The sequence below is a fragment of the Bos indicus x Bos taurus genome, chromosome 16 (assembly GCF_003369695.1).
Source record: "Bos indicus x Bos taurus breed Angus x Brahman F1 hybrid chromosome 16, Bos_hybrid_MaternalHap_v2.0, whole genome shotgun sequence".
In the NCBI taxonomy this organism is placed as follows: Eukaryota; Metazoa; Chordata; class Mammalia; order Artiodactyla; family Bovidae; genus Bos; species Bos indicus x Bos taurus.
The window spans coordinates 79,511,295-79,533,764 of record NC_040091.1 but is presented as its reverse complement, the minus strand read 5'-3'; the positions used below and the strand labels follow the sequence as shown (position 1 = coordinate 79,533,764).

The 22,470-nt window shown below is 60.7% G+C and overlaps 3 protein-coding genes across 12 annotated transcripts in view; 2 read left to right on the top strand and 1 right to left on the bottom strand.

Moving 5' to 3' along the window:
* LGR6 (leucine rich repeat containing G protein-coupled receptor 6) overlaps positions 1-9,922 on the top strand; it is an 87,894-nt gene extending 77,972 nt beyond the window's left edge. For all 5 annotated transcript variants that reach the window (XM_027565877.1, XM_027565878.1, XM_027565874.1 and 2 more), the window contains 7 exons: positions 8-73; positions 825-896; positions 1,531-1,602; positions 2,846-2,971; positions 3,294-3,445; positions 6,487-6,567; positions 8,657-9,922. In XM_027565877.1, the coding sequence (XP_027421678.1) occupies positions 8-73; positions 825-896; positions 1,531-1,602; positions 2,846-2,971; positions 3,294-3,445; positions 6,487-6,567; positions 8,657-9,852 (1,765 nt within the window). In that variant the 3' untranslated portion in view covers positions 9,853-9,922. The remainder of the gene's footprint in view (positions 1-7; positions 74-824; positions 897-1,530; positions 1,603-2,845; positions 2,972-3,293; positions 3,446-6,486; positions 6,568-8,656) is intronic.
* A 3,191-nt stretch (positions 9,923-13,113) lies between these two features.
* Positions 13,114-17,768, bottom strand: UBE2T (ubiquitin conjugating enzyme E2 T). Its single transcript, XM_027565859.1, has 7 exons — positions 17,670-17,768; positions 16,413-16,561; positions 15,858-15,927; positions 14,525-14,630; positions 14,332-14,430; positions 14,142-14,219; positions 13,114-13,463 (listed from the first exon to the last, which is right to left on the bottom strand). The coding sequence occupies exons 2-7, from the start codon at positions 16,519-16,521 to the stop codon at positions 13,338-13,340; spliced, it is 588 nt and encodes a 195-aa protein (XP_027421660.1). The 5' UTR covers positions 16,522-16,561; positions 17,670-17,768; the 3' UTR covers positions 13,114-13,337.
* A 3,212-nt stretch (positions 17,769-20,980) lies between these two features.
* PPP1R12B (protein phosphatase 1 regulatory subunit 12B) overlaps positions 20,981-22,470 on the top strand; it is a 168,585-nt gene continuing 167,095 nt past the window's right edge. For 2 of the 6 annotated variants that reach the window (XM_027565850.1, XM_027565849.1), the window contains exon 1: positions 20,981-21,345. In XM_027565850.1, coding sequence (XP_027421651.1) covers positions 21,061-21,345 — 285 coding nt within the window. In that variant the 5' untranslated portion in view covers positions 20,981-21,060. The remainder of the gene's footprint in view (positions 21,346-22,470) is intronic. The other 4 variants (XR_003515052.1, XM_027565845.1, XM_027565847.1 and 1 more) reach the window with 4 other exon arrangements.

The following is a 22,470-nucleotide window of genomic DNA, read 5'->3' as shown; positions in this document are numbered from 1 at the left end:
TCCCCAGGGAGCTGTCTCACAACCGGATCGAGGGGCTGCCCAGCCTGCGTGGGTGTCAGAAGCTGGAGGAGATGTGAGTGTGAGGCAGGGCCCGAGGGCAGGGCTGGCAGGCACACGGACCTTCCGCCCCCGGCTGGGGACTCGGTGGGGCCGGGACAGGCAGGCAGAACTTGCGGGTGATGGCCCCGGAGCTGGTGCTGAAACGTGTCTCAGGCCACTCGGGGCTCAAACGGAACAAAATGAGGTGGTGATTAGGGCTGGACAGGGAGCGGCTGCTGGCCAGCAGGGGCCCTGGCTCTCGTTTTCCACAAATGCGCACTCACACATGTGCACACACACACACACGCACACATGCGCACACTCGTGTCCAGGAGGGAACCTGCGCTGCAGGATCCACGAGGACAGAACCCCGTCACAGGCTCTCCGAGCTCCTGTGTCCCCAGCGCGGGGCCCGCAGACCGCTGTCTCTGCACCCTGGGGCCAGGCAGGGTGGGTCCTGCTGTCCCGAGGCCCAGGGTCCACCTCTCACTCAGACACCGGTCTGCTGGGCTCTGCTGCTGGAATAGGGTCTGGAGGGCCCTCAGGGTGAAGTTAGTAGGGCTGGGAGCCAGGCCCCGGGGAGCCCTGGAAACTCACTGCCCTGGAGCCACAGGGATGGCCTGTAGTTTAGTCTCCTGACCGACTCTTACCCAAGGCGGCCGGGGGCCCCTGTGCTCCCTTAATTCTGGTGACTTCTGCCAGCTGGGTCCTTCCGTTCTCCCAGTGTGTGGGGTGGGGGCAGGAAGCCCTTGGCCCTGGGCTCAGCAGGCCTCTTGCTGCCCTAGCGGCCTCCAGCACAACCGCATCTGGGAAGTCAGAGCCGACACCTTCCGTGAGCTCACCTTCCTGCGATCCCTGTAAGTAGGGGGCCCGCCTCCCCGCAACCCCTGTGACTAGGGGGCCCGCCTCCCCGCGACCCCTGTGACTAGGGGGCCCGCCTCCCCGCGACCCCTGTGAGTAGGGGGCCCGCCTCCCCGCGACCCCTGTGAGTAGGGGGCCCGCCTCCCCGCGACCCCTGTGAGTAGGGGGCCCGCCTCCCCGCGACCCCTGTGACTAGGGGGCCCGCCTCCCCGCGACCCCTGTGACTAGGGGGCCCGCCTCCCCGCGACCCCTGTGACTAGGGGGCCCGCCTCCCCGCGACCCCTGTGAGTAGGGGGCCTGCCTCCCCATGACCCCTGTGAGTAGGGGGCCTGCCTCCCCGCGACCCCTGTGAGTAGGGTGCCCGCCTCCCTGTGATCGCTCTGAGTAGGGCCTTCCTGCACCCCTGCACCCCGTGAGCACCCCGCACCCCCGCGCCCCGTGAGCACCCCGCACCCCCGCGCCCCGTGAGCACCCCGCACACCCGCGCCCCGTGAGCACCCCGCACCCCCGCGCCCCGTGAGCACCCCGCACCCCCGCGCCCCGTGAGCACCCAGCACACCCGCGCCCCAGGGCAAGAACGACGGGTCCTCCGTGTGTGTGCCCCCTCTCATCACGTCCTCTCTCACACAGGGACCTGAGCTGGAACGCCATCCGATCCATCCACCCTGAGGCCTTCTCGACCCTGCGCTCCCTGGTCAAGTTGTGAGTGCGGCTCTCCTCCTGGGTGCCGCCCGCGGTGGGGAGGGCCCAGCCCAGGGGAGTCGCTGTGGGTGTGGGACACATATCGGGGGACCCAGCTCTGGCGTAAGGAGCCCCCCTCTGTGAGCCCTGGAGGTCACACGCTGCCTCGGGCCCCAGGCTGGGGGGGGCAGAATGCGGGGGTTGGGGCCGCAGAGTGGGGGTCCCCCAAAGCACTGGGATGTGCGTCAGCACAAGAGAGGTCCTGGGGGCCGCCACGCACAGCGGCGCAGGCTCTCCACTGCATCCTCAGGCATGTCCGCCAGCAACCCAGCAGCCCTGCCCCTCACCGCACAGGTGCGCCCAGGTGGGGGCCCTCCCTCCTGGGGCCGGGATTCAGGGTCCCCAGAGCTCATGGCCCCGTGCTTTGGGCCCCAGGCCACTCTCCCAACCTGCTTCCTGCCTGTCTGTTCAGCAGCCCCCGGTCAGTGGGGGGGTGGTATCTTCATCCCCTTGGTCAATGAGGGGGGTGGTATATGCACCCGCCTGGTCAGTTGGGGGGCAGTATCTTCATCCCCCTGGTCGGTGGGGACGGCATCTTCATCCCCTTGGTCAATGATGGGGGCGGTATCTGCACCCGCCTGGTCAGTGGGTGGAGGGGGGCGGTATCTTCATCCCCCTGGTCGGTGGGGGCGGCATCTTCATCTGAAAGATGAGGCTGCTGGGGCTCAGGCAGACGTGACGCCCTGGCTTCACGGGCAGCCAGTGGCGGGCTGGCTTTCCTGCTGGCCAGCCCAGGCCGGTCTCCACGCCACGTGGCCTGTGGTCGCGCTGTCTGGTGTGGATGTCTGGCTTCCTCTAATGTTTCTCCGGGGGAGCTGTGGGCATCCTCACCTCTGGCTCCAAGCTGACTCTGAAACAGAGCAGGTGGCCGAACTCCTGTGTGTGGGCAGTCTGTCCTGTTCCCAGCTCTGGCCCCTGGGTCCTCGGGGTGCAGGGGGCGGGGGCCAGCACAGCAGGGGGACCCCCTCGGGGAGTGGTCAGCGCTCCGATGGGACAGGGTGGGCCCTGCAGGGGTGCTGCCCGGGGGGGATGGCGGGGCGCCCCTCCAGCAGCCCCACAGGTAGGTGGCCCCAGGCCAGCGCCCTTGCCGCCCCGCTGCTTCTGCCCGGCGTCCATGGCCTCTCTGCCTGGGCACCTGGCCATGCCACAGCACAGCCTGCCCTAGCCTCCCGCTGACCGGAAACTGGTCACGTCCGCTGTCCAGGGACCTGACGGGCAACCAGCTGAGCGTGCTGCCCCTGGCCGGGCTGGGGGGCCTGGTGCACCTGAAGCTCCGAGGGAACCGTGCCCTGTCCCAGGCCTTCCCCAAGGACAGCTTCCCCAGACTGAGGTGAGGCTGCCCGGTCCCAGGGCGGGGGCACCCCAGGCCTCGCCCCAGGAGCAGCCTACAGGCCCCAAGTCTGGCCCAGACCAAGCCCTGGGTAGCGTCCCCACCCCAACCCCAGCCCTGGGGGACCCTGGCGAGGACAGATGTAAGATGAGGGGAAGGCGTCCTGCCTGGTTGGGTCGCGTCGGGGCCTGGAGATGAGGGGGGAGGGGGTGGGAGGGGCAGCCGGGCACGGGAAGGAGCCAGGAGGCTGCCCTCGGGGCCCTGGCAGGTGGAGGGCGGGCGGAGTCCTGATCTGGCTCAGGCGGCTGTCTCCCGGCCCCAGGACCCTGGAGGTGCCCTACGCCTACCAGTGCTGTGCCTACAGCGGCTGCCCCGGCTTCTTCACAGCCTCGGGGCTGCGGGGGCCCCAGCACCCTCCCCCCGACGCCCAGGACCCTCCCAAACGGACACTGGCCGACCGGGCCGAGAGCCGCTGTGAGTGACCCACGTGGGGACGCAGGCGGCGGGGAGGAGGCCCGGGAGGGGCGGGTGGGCCCGCGGGGAGCGGCAGGGCTGCAGGGCTCGGGGTTGGGGGGAACCACCTCTGTCCAGGCCTGTCTCCAAGGCCTGGGGAGGGGTCCGTGAGCCCTCTGCAGCCCCGGGCGCTCAGGGCCACGCCCGTCACAGCCCTGCCTGTCCACACACCCTGTGGACCACAGTGCCCCCACGGCGCCCCACTCCCACTTCGCAGGGTGTTCTTAGAGCAGGCAGCCCTTTTCCATCAGCTACAGCCAAGCGCGGTTCCGTTAATTCAGTTAAGCCTGCTTCCAGAGAAAAGTCTCCTCATGCCATTCCCAGAGCCAAACACCGCCCCCGGCAAGTCTCCCCGGCGACTTCGGAGACCCCAGTGCTCTGGCCTCGCAGGAGTGGCCCCTCACCCTGACAGGACGGCCTGCGGGCGGGCTCTCGGATGATGGGCAGAAAGAAGGGCCTCCCTGGCTAGCAGCCTGATGCAGAGCACAGGCGGAATCCGGGGGCGGGCGGGGAGGGAAGGGCTGGGTTCCCTCCTCACAGTATGTCAGTGCAGAAGTGAAGCAGAAGAGTCAGGTCTAACCGTGGCTGAGGCTCAGTGGTTAAGGACTTGCCTGCAATGCAGGAGACATGGGCTCGATCCCTGGGTCAGGAAGATCCCCTGGACAGGGAAATGACAACCCCCTCTGGTATTCTTGACTGGAAAATCCCACAGACAGAGGAGCCTGGAGTGCTACAGTCCATGGGGTGACAAAGCGTCGAACGTGACTGAGCGGCTAAACCACCACCACTGTGGGAGAACGCTCAGGACAGTGTAGACAGAGCCGGGTTCTAACTGGATGAGACGGTTCACGGGCTGGGCCACTGCAGGCCTGTCGGACCCTCTGTTTCTCATCCTTAAAGCGGGAGCAGTGTTCACACCCCACAGACTGGGGAGACCGCAGATGCGCCCAGGGTCCTGCTCAGAGGTAAACATGCAGACGTGAACATGCAGGCATGTAGCCAGGAGCCCCAGAGGCCAGCATGGGCGGGGGCGGGTGCAGAGCCTCCCGGGCGAGTGTACGGCCGGCGTTGGCCCAGCAGATGCATCCCAAGGGCAGTGTGGCATCTGCCGTCTGCCCACAGGGGTCCTGCCTTCCTCGAGGTGGAACTTTCCACCAGGTTGAAGTCTTAGAAAACCACAGGCATCGGGATGGTAAGGGGAGCTGGGCAGGGTCCCATTCCCGAGGGTCCACAGAGCCGAGAAGGGGCCGCAGCCACAGGAGCTTTACTAGCGCCTCAGTCAGTAGCTTTACTATGACCTCCGACCTTGGCCGGAGCCCTCCGGCTTCCCCTGCGCTTCCTTTAGGCATCCCCAAGCTCCTTTGCAGAGTGGGAAAGGTGGCGAGGGGTGGACCGCCAGGCTGTGGGCACTTCCCGGCCTCCGGCCTCCCAGGACGACTCCAACCTGCAGCAGGAGCGAGGCTCCACGCAGGATGCCAGCCCTGAGCCAGAGGCGGGGACTGGTATGACCCAACTGCCTGCCTGGCCTGGCCCAGACCCAAGGGAGCGGCCATCTGGCTCCCTTACCTCACCCAGCCCATCTCCAGAAACCAGATTCTTGTTCTTAAGACAAAGTCTTTCAGGAGTTCCCTCGAGATCCCATGATCAGGACTCTGAGCTCTCACAGCCAGGGACCCGGGTTCAATCCCTGGTCAGGAAACTAAGATCTCACAAGCCAATCAGCCAGGAAAAAAAAAAAAACCTCTTCCAGTGATGAATTATCACTTTAAAACAGGATTTCGCCTTTATAAACTATAAAACGGTTTACAGCATTCATTTATCACTTCGGTATTCTTAAAGAGTTTGTGGCCCCTGAGACGTCCACCCCAGGACGCTGCAGGCCCTGGTCTGAGGCAGTGCAAGAGCGAGCAGGGAAATAATCCAGCATGTTCGGAGTCTCTTTAACAAGGGATTTGCCTTTCTGACCCTGTTTTCTCAGACGAGCAGAATCGCAGAGCCTAGACTTAGAATTGAGGGGCCACAAGCATTATCTGGCCCATCTGCTAGCTACGTAGGGAGGCGCCCCTTCTCATAAGGCTTTCTGCTCCAGTCTCCTCAGTTGCTGCTCCCCCCACCTCCTGGACCTTAAAGCCCCCCGACCGTCCCCCAAACCAGCCCCTGGTGGAGAAGTCCAGCGTCTGGGCTCTGGGGCCCAGTGAGGCTGGCTTTGAACTTGGCCCTGTCGCGCCCTGGCCACGAGACCAGGGCAGCGTCCTCACCTCACCTGTGCAGCAGCACCAGAGGGCGCCTGGCCCCCACGGCTGCAAGGATGTGGACTCAGCGGGCGTGGGCCTGGAGGACGAGAGCTGGCCTGTGGTCCCAGCTGCCCAGCGAGGGCATGGAGCCACGACTGCCCGAGAGCAGGGCTGTCCTGTCCACGCCCCCCAGAGTGTGCCCAGCCCCGGGCTCATGCGGGCACTGCCCCCCTCACATGACTCTGATCCGGGGGCTTGTCCATCAGGACCGTGGTTCTCCTCCTGTGATTCATCCACTGATGCTGGTTTTGCCGTCAGGGCTGTCAGCCAGTAGGGTGGCGTGGTTCCCTCAGGCTGTACACGTTGAGGCCAGCGTTCCTCCCCTGGCCCTGCCCTTCCCGAGTGCTCCTCCCAGCTGCCTAGACCTGGTCCACATCCTGCAGCACATCCGGCTTGCTGCTCTGTCCCGCTCTGTGTGCGGTGCCTCCAGCTGGATGTGGAGTCCTGGCCAGCATACAGAGCCCCCAGAGTTAGGGCAGCCTCCTCAGACTCTGCCCAGCTGCAGGGGTGCGGGTGCTCCCTGAGTCAGAGGAGGAGCAGGTCTCCGGCGTGGAGGATCACAGGCGGAGGGGACATGGTCGGACAGCATTTCCCTGGGGCCACCAGGATGCCTTGTGCCCAGCGGACGTCTCTGGGGTGGACGTCTGGGGAAAGGGCGGGCTTGACCCACACCGAGAGCAGGTCTGAGCCCCCGTCTGCTCTCCTCAGATGATCTGGACCCGGAAGAGCTCCAGCTGGAGATGGAGGAGCCCAGGCCCCAGCCCGCAGTCCAGTGTAGCCCTGCTCCAGGTGAGAGGGCACCTCTGGTGGGGAGGGCAGGCACTGGGGAAGGGCTGCTTCGGAAAGTGAGGTCCCGCTGCTCAAAAGCCAGTACTCGAGGGGCAAGTCTGGGGGAAAGGAAAGTTTATTTCAGAGGCTGGCAACCAGGGTGGTTGGGCGACGGCAGACTCGTGTCCAAAGCCTGACCTCCCCCGGACATCGATCTGCAGGCAAGAGCTTCTATGGGTGGAGGGAGGGGTCTGCCTGAAGCAGCGCGATCAGCTCTGACAGTCATCTTGAAATTGGTCATCGGTGGTCTGACCAGCATCACTGTCATTGTTTTAAGTGCAGTTAATCTTCAGCTCCTTGGTTGGTTTGTTCCCATTTCCTTGAGGCCAGTCCTCAGAGTCGTGGCGGCTTCTTATGTCTTGGCTACCGTCCTGTCGTGAACGTTTCCCCTGGCAGGGCTTTCAGTATCTGTAAGACAGGGCGCAGGGTACGGCTCAGAGTGTCATCTATAGCCTTTGAGAAGGAAGGTCTTTGGCTTTGTTTAATGACTAAACTGTTATTACTTGTCCTGTTGGACTACTTCCTTTGCATCTCCATTTTTCAGTTCTTTGGTCAAAACAGGCGGGAAGGCCCGGGGGCGGGGGGGAGGACTGCAGGCCCCGCCCCCTCGGGGCTCCCGCCTCCGCGAGTGCAGCCTGCCCTGGTGACTGCTGCGAGGGGCGGGCTGTCGCCCCCTTCCGTGCTGCTGTCCAGGAGTCCGAGTGACTTCTCCAGAGCACCCCTCGGAAGTGCCACCGCCAGGAGGAGACGGTTCTCAGTGGGCGCCCTGCGCTCAGGGAGGGCTGAGGGGCCGCTGGCCAGTCTGAACCCTGCCCGCCCCCTCCCCGCTCCCTCCCAGGAGCGCACGGGATAGAGCGCTCTGGGCCATAGAATTCCAGGTGTCCCCGGGGGCTCCGTCCAGCAGCGTCCATTCCTGACGGCTTCAGTCTCCCCAAGATGTCAGGGAACAAAGCTTCCCCGCTGGTGCGGCCCAGGCCGCCTGGGGGCGAGCAAGCGGGAGGAGGCGGTGGGCGGGGTCCCCACCCGCCCGGCAGCCGCGCCCCCTCGTGCCCGCGGCGGGAAGCGCACCCGGAGGGGCTGGTCGGGTTCACGCGGACGGTCCAGGCTCTGGCTTGCTCGCTTTCCCAGTAGCCGGTGCCTACGGCCCGAGGAGATCTGGTGCCCTACGTCCCGCACAGGCACCCGCACATGTTTGAGGAGCATAACGACCTGGGAGAGCGCGCACGATAATACTCCAGCAAAAAGAGAAAAAGAAACGATATGCAGTAAAGTCCCAATAAGTTAAAGATCTATATGTACATGTATGTATTAAACTGATAGAAAACCTCGCAAAAGAAGGAGCTTCTCTGAGGGGCTTCTCTCATGAGCAGTTTCAGTTTTTCCATGTTCTGTGTTCCGATTTTTCCACAATTACTGTCTATTATTTGATAATCAGAAAAAAGTGTTTAAGAAGTAGCTGGCACAGAAGCCTCCCAAAGCCCCAGGCCGCCTGGCAGCGCATTGAGCAGGAGTCCAAGGTCAAAACAGTGAAGAATCAAAGCGACAGGGTGGTTTGATGACGGCCCCAAGAGAGGGGGACAAGGCCAGGCCTCCCTGCCCAGGGCAGGACCCGGCAGGCAGACCCCAGGGCTACCAGTGCCCCCGTGCTTTGCCCCCAGCACCAACCGACTCCGGGGCACTGAGCGTGGCCATAGAGCCTCCTCCCGCTGGGGTGGCACCGTCCTGAGAAGCAGAGCCGGCCACCCCTCTCCCTCTGCGGTCGGCCTGGCCTGCCCCACAGCAGTGCCCCGGCCACTCCGCCAGGCTGGCCTGTCCCGCCCTTGCTTCTGGACGCTGCTCTGCAGGGAGGGCCTCCCTGCCCTGCTTCGGTGTGTGTGTGTCTCCCACATCTGCTCCTGGGGTCCTGGGCCCGTGTCCACCCCCAGCCACAGGGGGAAGAGGCCCTCCGGGTGTCCGCTCTGCCCCTGCCCGCCGGAGCCCAAGCCCAGGCCATGGGCAGAGGGCAGAGCTGTGCGGCCCGGCCTGCCTAGCGTCTGCCTCTCTCCCGCAGGCCCCTTCCAGCCCTGCGAGCACCTCTTCGAGAGCTGGGGCGTCCGCCTGGCCGTGTGGGCCGTCGTGCTGCTGGCCCTGCTCTGCAACGCACTGGTGCTGCTGAGCCTCTCCGTGGCCGGGCCCGGCCCGCTGCCCCCGGCCAAGTTCGTGGTGGGGGCCCTCGCGGGTGCCAACGCCCTGACCGGCCTCTCCTGCGGCCTCCTCGCCTCCGTCGATGCGCTGACCTTCGGCCAGTTTGCCGAGTTCGGCGCGCGCTGGGAGGCAGGCCCGGGCTGCCGGGCGGCGGGCTTCCTGGCTGTGCTGGGCTCCGAGGCATCCGTGCTGCTGCTGAGCCTGGGTGCGGCACACTGCAGCGTGGCCGCGGCCTGCGTGCGGGCCCGCGGGAAGGCGCCGGCCGCGGGCAGTGTGCGCGCGGGGGCTCTGGGCTGCCTGGCGCTGGCGGGGCTGCTGGCCGCCCTGCCGCTGGCCTCGGTGGGCGAGTATGGCGCCTCCCCACTCTGCCTGCCCCATGCCCCGCCCGCCGGCCGGCCGGCCGCCCTGGGCTTCGCCGTGGCGCTGGTGCTGCTGCATGCCGCCTGCCTCCTGGCGGCAGCCCTGGCCTGCATCCGGCTCTCCTGCCGCCTGCCCGCGGCCGGGCTGGAGGCCTCCTGGGACTGCGCAGCCGTGCGCCACGTGGCCTGGCTCACCTTCGCCGACGGGCTCCTCTACTGCCCCGTGGCCTTCCTGAGCCTGGCGTCCGCGCTGGGCCTCCTGCCGGTCACCCCCGAGGCCGTCAAGGCCGTCCTGCTGCTGGTGCTGCCGCTGCCCGCCTGCCTCAACCCCCTGCTCTACCTGCTCTTCAGCCCCCACTCCCGGGAGGACCTGCGGCGCCTCCGGCCCTGCTGGGGGGGCCCGCGGGAGCCGAGCTCCTGCGACTCTACGCAGGCCCTGGTGGCCTTCCCCGACGTGGAGCTCACTGCCGAGGCCTCCGAGACCCAAGGCCTCCCTTTGGGAGCCCTCGTCCCCCGCCAGCAGCCTGGGGGCCTCAAGCTGGAAGGCGGCCACGTTGCAGAGCCGGAGGGAACCCGGTTTGGGCAGCAGCCGCCCTCCAGGGATGGTGGACGGGCACAGGGGACCCCAGAGGCCTCGCTAGCAGGCCGGGGCCGGGCAGGCGGCGGGGGCTTCCAGTCGTCCGGCTTGGCCTCAGGTGTCTGAATGTCCTCCCCCCGCCCCCTCCATGGATGATGCTGCTGCCTGTAAAATAAATCAGGATGACCCAGAGTGACCCACGCGGACGACCCACCCCTGACCCTGCGGGTCGCCTCCCTCCCAGGCCGCTGCCTGTCGGTTCTTGGCCGGGTCTCTCCTCAGTCCTGCTCTGGCCTCTTCTCTGTGGCATCTGAGGAGGCTGAGGACTGCCTGAGGTCTGGACATTTCTCACTTTAGGGAAAGGAGGGGAGCAGAAGACTGTACCTGGGGCGGGGCTGGCCCACGTGGCTCAGGAGCAGGCGCGGCGGCCGGGGGCAGGGAAAGGCGGGGTGGGGGCAGGGAAAGGCCGGGATCGGGGTGGGGGGGGTGGTGGTGGGGCGCAGAGGAAGGCTGGAGTGGGGCAGGGAAAGGCCGTGGAGGGCAGGGAAAGGCCGGGGGGTGCGCAGAGGAAGGCTGGAGGGGGGCAGGGAAAGGCCAGGGTGGGGGGCGCAGAGGAAGGCCGGGGTGGCAGGGAAAGGCCGGGGTGGGGGACTCAGAGGAAGGCCGGGGAGGGGTGCCAGGGACTGCCCCATGCTTTACACCCCACAGGCCCTGAACGCACCCCTTACAAGACTTCTGTGAGAATTGGTTTTAGAAAATAGGACTTCGTGCCCCTTTCTCAGAGACGTGGGGAGCAAGTCCATGCGGTGAAGAGGCAGGAGAACCTGCTTTAACCCAGGTCCCCCAGTTCTTGACCAGTAGGTTTGGGGTAGTTTGTATGGTTTCCATCGAGTAGCTATTAGCACCTCACAGACGAGTCCCCGCCCCTCCTAGGGGCCCCCTTCTGCACCCCTGCTGATACCACAAGAGGCCCCCCATCCTGGGAGCTGGGGTTCAACCATGTTACCCCCCCGAGAACACTGTGGAGCGGGTTGCCCCGTGGTCCGTGGGGGGACGGTGAATGGCTCGCAGGCACCAGAGAAACTTCTGCCCTCGGAAGACACGGGGTTCCCAGCTTCCCTGTGGCTCCGAGCTCCTCCCTGCGGTTCTCTGCCTGCAGCCTTCTGCCACAAGCCCGGCCGTCCCTGAGTCCCCGGCCCTGCCCTCCCAGGGGTGCCCGGAGCCGCTGCAGGACAGACAGAGCGTGCAGAGCTCGGGCGGGACTCTGGCCCCCGCCAGCGGGTGGTGCTTCCCGGGCGGGTCTCCTGGACCTGCGCTCCTGCTCCCCCTGCTCCCCCTCCTTCCCGGGCTGGGCGCGGGGCCTGGCCTTCCTCCCCGTCTCCTGTCCTCTGCCCGGGTCCCTTTTGCTTGTGCACTCAGAGACGGGGCCTCCGGTGACTTCCGGCTATGGCATTTCTAGTGAGTAGGGCACAGGCTCTGTAGCCATGACCCAGCCCGTGGAGTGGACACACCGGCAGACGGTGCAGGGTGTGAGGTCCACCAAGAAAAGGCCGCATCCCCTTCAGGGGATGCATGAGGCGTCTCGTGTGGAAGCACCGGCAGGGGGGCCGGTGTCAGATGGGTGTGGCCGCGTGGCTGCACGTGGCTTACAGAGGGGCGGGTGTGTGCAGGCGAGGGGGTGAAGCCCACAGCGCTGGTGGGCAGGGGACAGGAGACAGGGCTTTCCTGGGCTCCAGGAGGAGGTACAACCTGGCTTTTATTAATACGTCACCTGAAGACCTTGCTGCTACACGCATTCACTGCGGACGGTCAGGGCTGGAGGCCGGGGGCGAGGCTCCGGCCATGACAGGAGGGCAGCTGACACTCATGGCGGGCCGCTGCGGAGGGCCGTCTGCTCTCCCACGACGACCCCAAGGCCATCTGGCTTCACACCTGACCTGTCCCCCCGTCAGCGTCTCCCGCCACAGGCGCTCACTGTGGACGAGAAGCACGCAGCCCTGACGGCTGCTGGCAGTCCCTCCAGGAGGGACAGTGAGTGCAGCATTTGTGAGTGCGGCCCCAACCCGGCCCGCCCGGCGTCACCAGCCGTTTGGTTCTTACAAATGAAGCTTCCTGGTTGATACCCTAACGGCATCTGGAAGCCCCAGTTTGAGGCACATGTGCCCAAGTAGAGGAAAGCAGATGAGTTCCTGGGTTTGATGAGAGAACGGTAGCTGATTTTGAGAAGTGGTTTCAAGAATTCTGTAGAAGCTGGAAACAGTGGGGACACGCAGGAAATTCACATTTCGGTTGATGCCGTCGTCTGTTACTGCGCCTGTGTCCTAAGGCAGGCTGCTGTGAGCGCAGGGCGGTTCTGTGGTGGAGGAAGTTAAATGGCTCGAGGGGCCCTCTGTGTGCCCTGAGCCTGGCCTGGCCCGGGACCACCAGGCTCAACATGGCGAGGTATGGAGCCTCCGTGCCTCGGCACCTCATTCCACCTCAGCTGACTTCTGCCCAGGTCTGCTTGCTCCGTTGTCTGAACAGAACAGTGAGGACGGGCCCGGGTCTGCTTGCTCCGTTGTCTGAACAGTGAGGACGGTCCTGGGTCCGCCTGCTCCGTCGTCTGAACAGAACAGTGAGGTCGGGCCCGGGTCTGCCTGCTCCGTCGTCTGAACAGAACAGTGAGGACGGGCCCGGGTCTGCTTGCTCCGTTGTCTGAACAGTGAGGACGGTCCTGGGTCCGCCTGCTCCGTCGTCTGAACAGAACAGTGAGGTCGGGCCCGGGTCCGCCTGCTCCGTCGTCTGAACAGAACAGTGAGGACGGGCCCGGGTCTGCTTGCTCCATCGTCTGAACAGAACAGTGAGGACGGGTCCAGGTCCGCCTGCTCCGTCGTCTACACAGAACAGTGAGGACAGGCCCCAGGGCCCTGTCCAGTCTTGGGCAGGGACTAGAGCTTGGCACCTTAGTACCTGCTGTCAAATGAAGCTGCCAGGGACACGAGGAGTTGTGAAGAGCCATGTGAATCTGTGTGATCATCACCTGACTGCCTCACTAATATCCTATCAGACGCTCGGCACGGAGCAGGTGCTCACTGGATCTGGTGAACACACAGTGCTGCGCTGCAGTATTCTGACCAGCCACGTGAGCCAGAGAGAAGGCTGCCAGCAACACTCAAGGAGGGTGACGACCCTAAGCCCGCACTGCCAGACATCTGAAACCTAGAATTCTGGAAGCATGGCGGGCACCAAATTCTCTCTAAATCTCCTTTAGACACATGTCCATCCTCAGTGTCCTGACTGATGCTGGTTGGTTGGCAAAATAAAGGACTCTTCCAAATATCGTAACACTCCTTCTGAATAGCTCTCTGGCCAGTTTGCTCCCAAACACACATTCAGGATAAACCCATATTCAACATTAAATGACTATTTATTTTTCAGGCTTACGAGTTTTAAAATCAATATGCACAAGGTAAATAAAATAACTCTCAAAGAATCAACGTAAAGCAGAACACGTAAATATACAAGGTCTGTTTCACAAGATACAAAAATGATCACATCATCAAATACAAAGAAAACAGTCCAGAAATGTAGGCAAATTGGACCATCCCGGCAAAGACGGGCCAGGACAATCCCTAAACGTCAGGGCAAAACCTCTTTCCACCGCTGCTCAGCTGCCCAGCTTTCCTCTTCTGTGCGGCGCTGGGTCCCTCTGAGCCGCCCACCTCGGGGAGGCTGCCAGGCATCCCTTCCTCGTCTGTCTGGGAAGGAGCAGGTGGGAAAGCACAGCAGTTCACACCAAACATGTTCACACCAAACACAGTTCACACCGAACACGGCTCACACAGAACATGGTTCACACCGAACACAGTTCACACCGTACTTCTGGGTTCACACCGAACACGGTTCACAGCAAACGTTCTCCTGGGGCCTTGTTGCCTCCCCCCGGACAGACATTCTCTCCAAAGCTGCTCCCATCCCCTGTGCCGTTTATCTGTTAATTCTTCCCCCTACTGACACTAACGGCTACGTGACTCCGTCTCAAGGAGGGGACGGCTCAGCAGACCCACGCGTGCTCAGCATCGTCTCTGCTCCTGAAGTGTCTCCTTTGTTAAGTGAGGTAAACCGGGGGCGTGGCTCCTCCCTCCCTCCACGTCCACTCCCTTCCCTCCCACACCCCTGCCCCTCCCCGAGTCCCGCAGAGGCCCCAGCTGCCTGGTGGTCCTCAGTGGACGGTGGCTCCTAGAAACCCTCGCTCCCACTGGCTGAGCTATCTATCTGCTGAATGATTACAAGGAAGGTTGCAGGCGAAGATCACCCAGCCACCCTTGGGTACAGCATGGACTCGGCACATGTAATAAAATCTTGTGTGTATACAGACACATTCACGTGTAACACATGAGAGGCAGGAGCAAAGTCAGAGCTGCCAGACACCCCACCTTCTGCCGTGCGTGCTTCTCTGTCCACTGCCTGGCGTTCTTGAAGAAGACTGGCTTGTTGTATTTAAACTCTGAGGACTAAGACGGAAGCGGAGAGTCAATGGAGAGAAACGAGACTTATCAGCTCCAGCCGCCACGCAACCCTCCTGGACAGCGTGTGGGACATGGGGAAAGTGGGCTGGGCACTTACGATGTCAGCCATGAGCGGGTCGTCCGGGTTGGGCTCGGCCATGAGCTGCTGAATGGAAGTCAGCAGGGTTGCGATGTTGAGGGATGGTCTCCAGGCACCCTAGACAGATGGACAGACAGACAGGCAGCAGCTCTAAGAATGTGCTTCTCCAATCATGTGAGGCTAGAGGGTAGACCTTGCCCCTGCCACTCACTTTTGGTGGCAACTTGAGAACATCTAGACAAATCCGTCCCGCAGAGTCGATGTTGGGGTGATAGATGGGAGTCAGAAATCGGATCTGAGGAGGTTCAAATGGGTACCTTTGACAGCACAGGAGAACAGGGAAGTTTCACTACAATATTGCTTCTGATGTTATGAACAGCTGCTGATGACTAATTAGGACAGCAACCTTTGAGAGACAAACCTTTGTTCTCCCCCAATTTTTATGATGATAATTGACAGTACTGAAAACCCTTTTACCCACCACCTGGATCAAGTCCCTAGCCCTTGAAAAACTTCAGCATGATCTCCTAAGAATAAGGCCCCTCTCCTACAGAGCTACAAAACTGTCAGTACACCCATGAAAAAAATGCAAAAATTACTCCTCGGTCTCACCTACCACTCAGATTCCCTTAGCCTCGGCTGCAGCGTTTTTACAGATGGGTTTTGAGAACCAGAGTCCAGTTCTGATTTACACCCTGCACCCAGTTACTTTTTCTCTGGTGAGACACAGACCTCGGAAAACCCCTGTGTGTCTCAGAACTGACATCCCTGGGACTACCTGCTTCTCTCGGGACTTGTAACAAACCTGGCCTGTGAACAGGTGTCTACAAACCACAAACTACAACCGCTGCCCCCTGATGAGAGGCTTCCAGCACGCCTGCATGAACGGGGCCTCTACACAGAGGCAGAGGGAACGGGGCCACCAGGGACCGGGCAGGGACAGAGAACTGGCGTCACAGGGCTGCGGAGGACTCGTTTGGGAAGATGAAAACGTTCTCGAGATGGTTGTGGTGGGGTGGCTGGATGTACCTCAACGCCTAAAACCATACACTTAGACAGGGTCTAAATGGTCAGTTTATGTGTGTGTTACTGCAATGGTGTGTGTGTTACCACAGTGTTATGTGTGTTACCGCAATGGTATGTATGTATCACCTCTATGACACGTGTTTGTTACCGCAATGGTATGCGTATGTTACTGCAACGGTGTGTGTGTTACTGCAATGGTGTGTTACCGCAAGGGTATGTATGTGTTACCTCAATGACGTGTGTGTGTTACTGCAATGGTGTGTGTGTTACCACAGTGTTATGTGTGTGTTAGTGCAACGGTGAGCCCGGGGTGGGGGGAGGTGGTGTTAGATGTGATGTAGCCCAGTTTTAAGAGAAAGAGATTGAACTCCCAAGATAAGGTGCTAGAGGTCACAGGAAGTCCTAATAAGGTTAGGACTAAGATCCAGGTCCTGTAAGTCCTGTGTTCAACACTCTACCACAGTGCTGTCTCCCAGTAACTGGTTTAGCCTGGAAATGTAAATATAATTCACACTGACCTCTCTGGAATGTGAACTTCCAGCTTGAAAACACCTTTTTCATAAGGTGTGTTGGCTCCACCTAGAATCTCTTGAAAGAAAAAGAAACAGTGAAGAGGTGACTGGGTGGCCTGGAGCAGCTCCCCGCCTGGTCCTGACGGAGATGCTGGGTCTGGGACAGCTCTCAGGGTCTGACCAGCCCCCACGTGAGGCGCCAGCCCAGGCTGGTGTCACACAAGGGCTATGTGGGAGATCTGGCCACAGGCCACAGACACCTGCAGCCCTGCTGGGGAGGCCGGCTGCGTTCCGACCACGTGCTGCCCAGTCTGGCCTCACGGATGCGTAAAGGTGACGCATCCGTGGTGCTGAACTGCTTCAGGGCTGATGCCCACGTCTTGTTTAAATCAAGCAGGGGTGGGGGGTGGGGGGGGGGGTAAAAGGCCAAAGAAGAAACGTCCTGGAGACCTTTTATAAATGTAGCAAACGAGGCAGGCAGATGCACTCGTGCCCTAATTCAGAGGAACACACGGTATTCACGTCTCAGCACAACTGTCGCTCGCCTGGGGTGACACCTACGCGCTCGCAGGTCTTCCATCCGATCCCCATCCTGCCAGCACGTGATGCCCGGGGGCGGCTCCGCGGCCAGCAGGCTCAGCTCTCGCTTCAGACGCGATGTTCTCTGCATGACCTCAGGCAGAAGCACTCAGTTCACACTGGCAGGGATCCTGGGGAGAAGAGGGGCGCCCGCAAAGGGTCAGCAGCAGTGAATGTTAGTGCCAGCTCAGTTCACTGAAGGACAGAGACAGCCCTCATGTCACTTGCTATTCTGAGAAGGGAGTCTTGAGTTTTTCCCCTCGTGCTATCTATTCAAGCAAACACATTTTAAAAATAAAGTATAAAACAATGAAAAGTTTCTACAAACAAAACACTGAAGTTCTAAAGTGAAGTTGCTCAGTTGTGTCTGACTCTGCGGCCCCATGGACTGGAGCCCACCAGGCTCCTCCATCCATGGGATTTTCCAGGCAAGAGTACTGGAGTGGGCTGCCATTTCCTTCTCCAGGGGATCTTCCTGACCCAGAGATGATGGGAACCTACATCTCCTGAATTGGCAGGCGGATTCTTTACCACTGAGCCACCAAGGGAGTCCCAGAATTAGCAATACTCCAGGCAAATTAGTATGTTAAACAGAATTAATTTAACACCACAACAGACATTCATGTAAATTATTCCAAATTTCTTTATATACGTCTTTAGGACCATCATCTCTGGGATCCAGTTATTTCACTAGGTCATTAACTACTTTTATATACTGTGGCGCTCCTAGTAAAGAATCCTCTTGCCAATCCAGGAGTCCCAAGAGACGCTGCTTGGCTCCGTGGGTCGGGAAGATCCCCTGGAGGAGGGCATGGCAACCCACTCCAGTGTTCTTGCCTGGAGAATCCCACATACACAGGAGCCTGGCAGGCTACAGTCCAAGGGGTCGCAAAGACTCAGACACGACTGAGCGACTGAGCTCCATTTATACACTGACCCTTACTGCTTCTCTCAGTAAGCAGGTACTGGGAATCAGGAACAATAAAACAAATATACACAATTAATAAAACGTCGGGTGGGGGGCCGGGAGCAGCAGGTGGGCGTGGCGGCTGGAAAACGGCTGGGGCGGCTATGAGACGCGGGCCGGGCCGGGGCAGAGCGCCAACCGCGTTGCCAAGACAAGCGGAGCGTCCGTTCTACAACCGACAGTCGGAGAAGAGGAGGCTCCGCAGTCAGGCAGGAAGAAAGCGCCCCCAACCCCACCACGCCGCCCGTGAACGCCCGCCCGCGGCCTCTCACCTGCGCGGTCTCTCCTCGCAGAGCAACGGCCCCGAGCAGCCGGCACCGCGCCTGCGCGAGCCCAGCCACCGCCTTGCCCCGCCTTCCGCCCGGGAGGCTGTGATTGGCCCGGAGCGTCGCCCGGGAGGCGCGCAGCCTCCGATTGGCCGGGCTCCGGCGGGCCCCGCCCACGCCCTTTGAACGCGAGCGCTGCGTGCGGGGACTGTCGAGTCTTTGGCTCGCTGCGTATCTGGAGGAGGCGAGCTGGGAGGAGCCGGGAGCGTCTGTGTGGGAGGGACTGCTGTCCGGCTGTTCGCGCGGTGGGGTTGCCACCTCAGGACCGTCAGACCCGAGAGCCCGAGGAACCGGACGTTCGGAGCCGGGTTCCGACCGGGGGCGCGCGGCGCTGGGGCCGTCCGCCGCGCTCGGGCCGCGCCCGCCATGCCTCCGGCTCAGGCCGCGGGAGGAGCGGCCGGTCCTGCTGAACCTTCCCGCGGGCGGCCCAGTCGGGACTTCTGCTTCCGGCCCAGACCGGCGTTAAGTAGCCGTGGTTCCGGGTGGCCGCGGCGTGGGCGTCCTCTCGGCCCCGCAAGCCCGCGGTGCTCCCGAGGCTTCCCGTGGGCTGTGGGAGCGGGCCCCGCCGGGAGCCGCGAACCACACGGGAATCCCGTTGCTGTCCAGTCAGCTGTGGTCCGCAGTTACTGTCAGCACGCACTCACTGTGGGGACGTGTTTTCCGTCTTAACGCTCGAGTTGGCTGCCTGTCTTACTACTGATACTTTCTATTTTGATCTCTTCAATATGATTCCTTATTTTCCACCTCAACTGTAATTGTGTCGCAATTGCTGTTCTATCTTCGGAACTGAAATTAATTCCTTCCTCCGGTGGTTTTCTGAAAATGTGCTATGCTTGTGCTGTGCTCAGTCGCGTCCGACTCTTTGCGACCCGGTGGACTGTAGCCCTCCAGGCCAGAATACTGGAGTGGGTAGCCGCTCCCTTCTCCAGGAGATCTTCCCAACCCAGGGATCGATCCCAGGTCTCCCGCATTGCGGGCTGATTCTTTACTAGTTGAGCCCCCCGGGAAGCCCAAGAATACTGGAGTGGGTAACCTATCCCTTCTCCAGGGGATATTCCCGACCCAGAAATTGAACTGGGTTCTCCTGCATGGCAGGCGGATTCTTTACCAGCTGAGCTACCAGGGAAGCCTGGAAATCTTTAACATGTCCTTTAGACGGTCCAGGCACTATGCTAACCCTGGTGGAAAGGAGAGATGGTATGATGAACCAAGCAAAGACCTGTAGTTTGGGGAACCGAACAGAAAAAACGGGATAACAGGGAAAAGAAAGAGTTCCATGGGCTAAATGTACAGTCCCTATTTGTCCACCAGAGGGAGGTATGTTAACTGGCGAGAACAGAGGCCATGCTGAAAATTTTTCATAAACTACAGGTGTCATTGCTTTAAAAAATGGAGTATGGGCTTCCCAGGTGGACCAGTGGTAAGGATTCCACCTGCCAGTTCAGGAAATGCAAGAGACTCGGGTTGGATCCCTGAGTGCGAAGATCCCCTGGAGTAGGAAATGGCTACCCACTCCAGTATTATTGCCTGGAAATTTCCATGGACACGGGAGCCTGGAGGGCTGCAGTCCATGGGGTCACAAAGAGTCGGACACAACTGAGCGCAGGCACGCACACACACACACGTACACACACACACACTAATTTGTGGGAAATGATTGTTTAATAAACGCTTCCTGATGTGTGTGCATCGTTAACTGGCAGACTCGGTACATTTAGAGGCTCAGGAGTGTGGGGATCGCTTTGTAATGTCACTACGCTGTGCACCAAGAACTGATGTAGTTTATGGCTTAATTATACTTCAACAAACAAAAAATCTTTATAGAGAAAGAGAACAGATGTGTGGTTACCAGATCTGGGGGAATTGGAGGAAGGTGGCCAAGAAGTACCAATTCCAGTTATCAGATAAGTAATTATATAATTGCAGTCCATGGGGTCACAAAGAGTCCTACACCACTGAGTGACTGAGCGCTGCCTGCATGCGTGCGCACACACACGGATATAACGTCCAAGATGATAAATATAATTAACACTGCCCTATGTTATATATGAAAGTTAAAAGAGTAAATCTTGGGAGTTCTCATAACAAAATATATACTGTTTTATTTTTGTATGGGTATGTGATGACCCATGCTTACTGTGGTCATTATGATGTATGTGTCAAGTCATTATGCTGCACACTTTAAACTTACACATGCTGAATGTCAATTATATCAATAAAACTGGAAGAAAAAAATGAGAATTATGTTTTACTTATACAGGACTGTCAGGATTTGTTCACTTGTATATAAAGCATCCTTTGCAGAAGGAAATGGCAACCCACTCCAGTATTCTTGCCTGGAGAATCCCAAGGACAGAGGAGCTTGGTGGGCTACAGTCCATGGGTCGCAGAGTCGGACACATCTGAGCGACTTCACTTTCACTTTCATATAAAGTATCAGTATTATTTTCTTTACCATATTTAGGAAATAAGACTATCATGTTTGTTTATGGATAGTAAACAATTGTGTAATTCACTCTCAGAGTTTGAGCAAGTTCCGGGAGTTGGTGATGGACAGGGAGGCCTGGCCTGCCGCAGTCCATGGGGTCGCAAAGAGTTGGACACGACTGAGCAAATGAACTGAACTGAACTTTCAGAGAGCCTCTGTTGGGGGAAGATGTTTCAGGGAAAAACATAAATGACTTAAATTTTGAAAAACTTCTCAAGTCATACACAGATTGTTGATTCCCACTATAAACTGCGAGGATCCTTTCCAGGGTCTTTTCAGGGCTCCTTGTTAACGCGTTCTAAGTTACAACGTTAATAAAACTGGATTTACAACCAGGGCAGGGTTTCGAGAATTTCGAGTACTTTCAGTCCAGTTTTTCTCAATAGAAACCAAGAATAATTACTGACTCTTTTTCCACTTCAAAAGACTGACGTTATAATTAGGAAGCCGAGATTAGCTGGAAGTCAGAACAAGAATAAACTACGGCCTCCAACAAGCGCACGGAGGTGACTCGGGCCGCGGACAGCTCCCGCCTTCAGGGCAGAGGTGACCCCGCGCGTCCGCGGCCAGGCCGGGAGCCTCCCGACCCCGCCTCTTTCCGGATGCATCCAGGGAATTGAAGTTCCGGTCGGTCCCGGGCGCGCCCGGAGTGGTGGAGCGCGCGAGGGGCTCCCACTACAAGTCCCGTGATGCCTCGGGGCGTCGCCGCGCCTGCGTGCTGAGGCTGCGGGGCGTGAGGGCGGCGGAGCAGTAAAGATGGCTGCGCGCCGGACTCCGCCCTCCGCTCCCGGCTGAGGCGCTCGGCGGCGGCGGCGGCGGCGGCGGCGGCGGCCCGGGGCAACGGCGGCAATGGCCGAGCTGGAGCACTTGGGCGGGAAGCGGGCCGAGTCGGCGCGGGCGCGGCGGGCCGAGCAGCTGCGGCGCTGGCGGGGCTCGCCGACTGAGCAGGAGCCTGCTGACCGGCCGGGCGCGGGGCCGCAGGCTCGGCGCGGGGGCCCGCGGGTCCGCTTCGAGGACGGCGCTGTGTTCCTGGCCGCCTGCTCCAGCGGGGACACCGACGAAGTGAGGCGGCTCCTGGCCCGGGGCGCCGACGTGGACACGGCCAACGTGGACGGCCTGACCGCCCTGCACCAGGTGAGTGCGCGGGCCGGGTGGCCGAGCCGGGGTCCGCGCCACCCGGCGGCGCCCAGCGCCCCCGCCCCGTGCGCGCGGTGTCCCCCGGTGCGCGCCCGCGCCGCCCGCCCGGTGCCCTCGCGGAGGCCGGCTGTCCGTGCTCCCGAGAGCGGGGCTGGTCCGCGCCGCGTCCTCGGGTTTGCGAAGGTCCGGGGGCGGCTTCGTGACCCCAGGCTCTCCCCGCCGCGTCAGGCGCTTAGGCGGAGAGGCCACCTGCGGGGTCCCCTGGCTCGATGCTTGGGGGGAGCCTGTTTTCTCCCAACCCGACAGCCCTGCGGGAATGACGTGCCCAGGCCGGGCCGCAGCCCGTGGACCACCTGGTGTGCTCGGTACCAGCACCTTCGCTACGCCCATCTTATGCCCCCGTGTTCCGTGTCACTGTCAGGATTAACTCCACCCTCCCTCTCCACGTGGAACTTCATCAGTTATTTCAGGGGGCCGGGAGCTGGACACCCACTCTTAATCCTTCTTGATTTCCTTCTTCTGCTGTCTGTGCAAGTGGGTGCGTTGGCATGAGAATGTGCTTCTAAATAATAACACAAGCCTGCGTCACGCCACTTCTCTGAACACGCTAGCCAGGAGCTTAGCATGGGTCCTCGCTGTGTTTCCAGTCCTTTCTTTCAGAGCAAAGGACCTTCTCTTTACCCTGCTCGTGTCCGTGTTTTCACACTCAGAACGGCGCCCCACCTCAGAGAGCAACCAGTTCAGTTCAGTCGCTCAGTCCTGTCCAACTCTTTGCTACCCCATGGACTGCAGCACACCAGGCCTCCCTGTCCATCATCAACTCCCGGAGTTTACTTAAACTCATGTCCATCAGTTGGTGATGCCATCCAACCATCTTATCCTCTGTTGTCTCCTACTCCTCCCGCCTTCAATCTTTCCCAGCATCAGGGTCTTTTCAAATGAGTCAGCTCTTTGCATCAGGTGGCCAAAGTGCTGGAGTTTCAGCTTCATCGTCAGTCCTTCCAATGAACACCCAGGACTGATCTTCATGATGGACTGGTTGGATCTCCTTGCAGTCCAAGGGACTCTCAAGAGTCTTCTTCAACACCACAGTTTAAAAAACATCAATTCTTTGGCGCTCAG